General features: G+C 28.5%; 1 protein-coding gene across 1 annotated transcript in view; it reads left to right on the forward strand.

Moving 5' to 3' along the window:
- Nucleotides 1-3490, forward strand: part of LOC111693191 (synaptogenesis protein syg-2-like) — a 91858-nt gene extending 88368 nt beyond the window's left edge. The window contains exon 5 of the mRNA XM_023457404.1: nucleotides 3276-3490. Coding sequence (XP_023313172.1) covers nucleotides 3276-3490 — 215 coding nt within the window. The remainder of the gene's footprint in view (nucleotides 1-3275) is intronic.
- The last annotated feature ends 2510 nt before the right edge of the window (nucleotides 3491-6000 follow it).

Here is a 6000-nt window from a genome sequence, read left to right on the forward strand (position 1 = left end):
TCTTAGAAATAGAATGACGCGTAGTCAAAAGTAAACGATATAGGGAAACCACCGCATTCGGAATAAAACCGTTCTGTTTTCATTAAATACTCATTAAGATGGAAGTAATAAGATAATTATGAAGTAGTTGCATAAGTATGATTAGATGCAATTTAGTTACCTATGAGATATTGTTGGCCCAGATAACCCAACTTTAACTTGATTAAATTGATAAGATCCTAGTTAAAACTAAAAGTTTTTCTTTAAAAAAATTAATTAACGCTGCAGTTAATTCTTACTTACTCTTTATTTACTTATTTCTAAACAAAATTCTGGCATTAATCTAGTTTTTTATATCGCTGATGTAATTATTAGAGATCGGAAATGTTAGGACGGTTGCAATGTGGTACAGGGTTGGTTGAACGCTGGGTTTTCTTTTATGAAATTTAGACTCATATAGGGCTATCAGAACTTAGCCGCTGGACGTAGATATACGCATTATTTATTAAAAAAACAACAAATTAAATTTACCATACAATACACCACCATAAACCCCAATGCGGCTCGCCCATGTTGGTCCTTGAAAAAGACGGTCGAGTAATATACAGAAATTTTGGGCGTGGCTTATCTCATACTACGTCACAAGATTTTCTAACTTTTAGGATTCGCGTTTGTTTACGTGCGACTTAACTAGTAATTTTGCATTTTTTTCAAGTATATAAGTAAATCTTTCATAGTTGTTTGGGTATTTTACAATAATTAGTTAGTTATTGATAATAGTTTTTGATAAGTTGATGGTGTAGTGATTAATATAAGCTTTTACCACGTAAAAATTCCATGAGTGAGGTATAGTGTTCCAATTTGCAATAATAATTTCTATAGTGTTAAACAAGACAATTTAAAAATTTAATTCAATGTGTTTCCTAAGGATAAAAAACTTAAAAAGATATGAGTGGAACGGTGCAAGAGACGCGATTTGTTTAATCATATAACTGGACATATTTGTAGTACACATTTTGAAGACTCAAACCACCGACAATATAGCGTATCGCTACAGACTGCTACTTAAATGCTGGAAATTGGCAACCCGAAATGGAAGCAGGGTCTCCTTAGGCGGCTTCCAGCTATAAAATTTAGCGTGGTAACTCTTCTACTTGCTAATAGGCGGCAGTTCCAGCGGTGGCTTTGTTGCCAAATAATAACTGCTAAATAAATTTATTGCTTTCAATTATGTAATTAAAGAGATGTGGATTGGAAATCACATTTGCCTTAAATGTTAAATAAAATAAATCAAGTTAGAATTAAAACTATGAATTTACCTAAAAATTACAATGGGTTATTCTGATGACGAAAAATAAAACATAATTAACTGTATTATTCAAATAACAATAATGTGCAAAAGTTCTTTAGGAATATTGGCAAATTTATTTTCGAGGAAGAGTCCCGTCAACGAACACTAAAAAATATTATTAGAAACCTTAGGTGGCAAGAAAACAGCCCCGATCTCATTGTCAGTCCTTTAGACATATTTTTTACGAAATGCTTGATAATTTTGAATTTGTTTTTGAAGCAATTAATAGTAAATTGAAACATATTTTCAATTGTATCATCACAATCACTTGCATGTTGATTTGTAAAAATTGTAGGTATATTAATGTTATTTCGTTTTTAGTTATTCTCCTTATGTTGTTGTAAAGGTTAGTTATAAAAAGCGTTGTTTGTTATTTTCATAAGGATGAATGTTAATTTTTTTTTAAAATAAAGGAAAACTCGTACATTTGTATTTAAAGTTTCTTTCTATCTTTAATTATTAAACCTATAAGTGGATGTCAAAATACAAAAAAAAACCTGTACCTACATTCCACGATGTACTAATAACCCACCTTGTATATTAAATAAATTTATCGTCATCATCAAATATTTAAAAAATTATATTACAAGCTGTTTAAAATATTATTACGAATTTTGTTTATTTGGAAATATATTTTCTGCAATATTTCAATACCAAAAATTGAAAATAGTAGGTAGCTAATTAACGAAATTATGATTAAATAACTTAATTGTAACACCACTGCAGAATATCATATGATACATACATAGATATTCGTTGATTCTTTAAAAACATTTTTATCAATACCTACATCATATATTGAAGTAAATACAGTAACGCAAAAAACAGATATTGATAAAAAAGTGTACAAAAGAAATCCGTAAGTACGCCTGGCAACATTACCAAAGTCTTGTTTATATGTTGCTAGGATACGCTTAGGTATGCGGGCCGCTGTATTTGATTCTTCCTAAAATTCTACTGGTGGTGTACTCTACCGGCAATTCGGAAATTTAAAACTGCTGGCCTATTCCAGGAGCGGTCTGTGGCGATAGCTATTTTGTCTGTGCTCAAACTTTGAACACGATCTTCAAGCAGAGCTATTAAGTTTATCATCAAGAAATAGATTTTTAAAGAAAACAGGTTAAATGTTAAATTTCTAGTTTAATTGATTGTACTCACTTCAAAAGGACTAAATTTATTGTTATTGTTGTATTACAAATTGATGTCATTGTTAGAAAAGCGATTGGAAATTTTAAGTATCTATCAAAATGTGATTTTAATATTTTTGGAAAACTATTTTTCTTAAAATTAAATGTTACGTCGAAAGTTCCGTGAGAATAACTTTTCCTCTTCCTTTCCTTTTATTCCTCCATTTAACTCCGAACACCGAAAAAAATTCTTTCAAGGCTGAAAACTACGTAAAAACTTAATATGATAACTGTAGTTGGTACGTACAAAAATAAATTATTTGGTAGCTTATAAAGATTTAAAGTACTTTGGTAAGTTATTTGAAATTTAATTAAAAACAGATACAATAAAGATCATATAAATTGTACACAATTTTTATTTTAGAGGCAAGAGAATATTAAGATAGGTGTAAATTGTTTATATATTCCCTTTTCCCGTTCATTTTATTAGAGTTTATAGATACATATTAATAGATATCTTTAATAAAATTAACACAAATTTTAGGTTAATTATGTAATCAAACGTCAAAAATGGAGACTGATCGTGGTGTGTACTCAAGCACTTAAGACCAGATCTAATCACATTTCCGTTTCATTTAACATATTATACTGCTTGACATTTCTTGGTTGTATTACTGATATTATTAGAGCAATAGAAGAATTCGTCCTATAATTTCCAACTATAAAGTTGCACTGAAACGGAATGGCATTTTTTACGGAACTCTTACTTCGAGGAATCAGCCCCTTGCTGTTTACTGAACGTGTTATTCCTTTTGCAGGCCGGCCCCCGCCCAAAGTGACCTGGTGGCAGGAGAACGCCCTGCTCGACGACTCTTTCGAGCACTTGTCTGAGCGTAGGGTTAGGAACGTTCTCCACCTGGAGAAACTCGAAAGGAAGCACCTTCACACCGTATTTACTTGCCAAGCGTCCAACAATAATCTAGTGGCGCCCATTTCTAGTTCGGTTACGCTCGACATCAACCGTGAGTTCTAACTTATTTATTATATTATTACTTTGTCATTTTTTGTTATTCTGTTACACCTAAAATTTGCGGTACATTATTCTGAAATGCTTTGTATAAAATGAAATTTGGTTCGTAAGAATTACAAGAAATTCCTAAAATAGGAGACAATCTATATTCATTAAATCTAATTGCATCTAAATACCAATTTGGAGAAGACATAGACGTTTGCAGGATAATTAAGTAATAATTCATGCAACATCCATGTAGCTGGCTTACTGAGTGACAGTTTTATGCTGGGCTAGCAATTATCATAAGCCATCAAAGCCTCAGCAATACTATTCGACAAGCTTTAGGATTATTTGTTGTGTGTACAAATACTGCAATCAAGTGCTAATTACTTCGGTTATTCCCGCCGTTATTCTTTATTTACTGTTATATATTCATTACAGTTGGCAACTCATTTGGCCACCCCTGTGTCCAATTTAATACCCAGTATTTGAAATATGAATCATTACAAATGTATACACAGATCACTTACACGCCAAAACTTCATACAAGTTGACGTTGTTTTATTTTATTATTTATTGTCATTGTTATTTTATTTATTGTCGATAATAAATTAAATTTACAAATTCACAAGAGTAACTTCAGTATCTGGTACTGTCTGTGACGTATTGGCACTGTATTTATTCCTTCCCGCCTTTGAGTGACAAAATTACATGAGATTATACACCAAACAGATTGATGAAAATAATGTAATTTTACATTATTCTCGTCGCTCGTCTCGAAAAAATGTAGTAAAAAACTAGTTCATGCAATTTTACATTCGTATTACATAAATAAATGTAGTTTTGCAAATAAATGTACCAAACATAATTGAATGTTAACAAAAATACTTCGTGTAATTTTACATTTATATTACATAAATAAGTGCAGATAGTTATGCACATAAATTTTTTAAGAAATTCACAATTTATGGTGCATATAGACCTTTATCTATGATTAATGTAATTTTTATATAATTTTACACTACTTAAATTTTTGAAAATATTGTAATTTCGAACTCTCCAAATGCTGTGATTTTAGGGAAAATACATTGAAAAGATTAGTTCATGTAAATTTACTACAGTGCATTTTGTGTTTATACGAAAGATCTGTTTTCCATTTGATTTAAAATTTGTAATGGATGTATGTATATGTATTTTAATAAGGCTAATGGGCTAGTTAATTTTGATATAATTTTACTTCTACAATTATTATTATTATTGTGAAATAAATTATCTAAAATATTACAATTTTTACATGAACTGTAAATGTCATGAATTTTGGAAGATACAGTGAAGAATACTATTTCATGTAATTTTACATTTCATATACTCACAATGAATGGTGTAAATAATGTAATTTACATTAATTTTAGACACTGACCGATTTATATCCATTATAAATTTTCAATTTCTTCAGAAACATATATTAATAACAACATTTATTTACGCAATACAAATGTAAAATTGCAGGAGTTAGTTTTTTACTGTATTACAAAGCTCATGTAAGCTTTCTAAATGTGTTTTTCGGAAAAATGCATTAAAAACTGGTCCATGTAATTTTACATTTGTATTACATAAATAAATAAATGTAGTTATGAACGTATATTTCTCAAGAAATTGAAAATTTACGATGTCAAAAATTAATATAATTTGTATTGTATAATTTTACACTACTTAAATTGTTGAAAATTTTGTAATTTTTAAATAAACTAAATACAGTGATTTTAGGGAAAATACATTAAAAATATTATTTCATGCAAATTTACGAAAGTACATACAACATATATAAATTTGTGTTTATACGAGAAATCTGTTTTCCATTTAATTTAAAATTTACAGTGAATATATTATGGATTTTAATAAGATTAATGGGCTAGTTAATTTTAATATAATTTTACATCTAAAATTATGATAGTGAAGTGAATTATCTAAAATATTATAATTTTTACATGAGCTCTATAAATGTAACGAATTTTGGAAGATCCAGTAAAAATACTAATTCATGTAATTTTACATTACATATACTCACCATGAATGGCGAAAATTTATACTACATTTATAATAGGTTGATGAAAATATTGTAATTTACATTAATTTTTGACACCGATTTATATCCACTGTAAACTTTCAATTTCTTCAGAAATCTATATTCATAACGTTTATTTATGTAATACAAATGTAAAATTACATTAATTAGTTTTTTAGTGTATTGCAAAGCTCATGTAAGCTTTGTAAGTGCATTTTCGAAAAAATGCATTAAAAAACAGATTTATGTAATTTTATGGAAATATTGTAAATTACATTAAATTTTGACACCGAATTATATCCACTGTTAATTTTCAATTTCTTCAAAAATATATGTTCATAACGTTTATTTACGTAATACAAATGTAAAATTACATGAATTATTTGTTTGCTGTATGATAAAGCTCATGTAAGCTTTTTAAGTGTTTTTTTTTAAATCCATTAAAAAACTGATTTACGTAATATTT

This window comes from Anoplophora glabripennis, unplaced genomic scaffold, assembly GCF_000390285.2.
Source record: "Anoplophora glabripennis isolate ALB-LARVAE unplaced genomic scaffold, Agla_2.0 scaffold43, whole genome shotgun sequence".
Lineage (NCBI taxonomy): Eukaryota > Metazoa > Arthropoda > Insecta > Coleoptera > Cerambycidae > Anoplophora > Anoplophora glabripennis.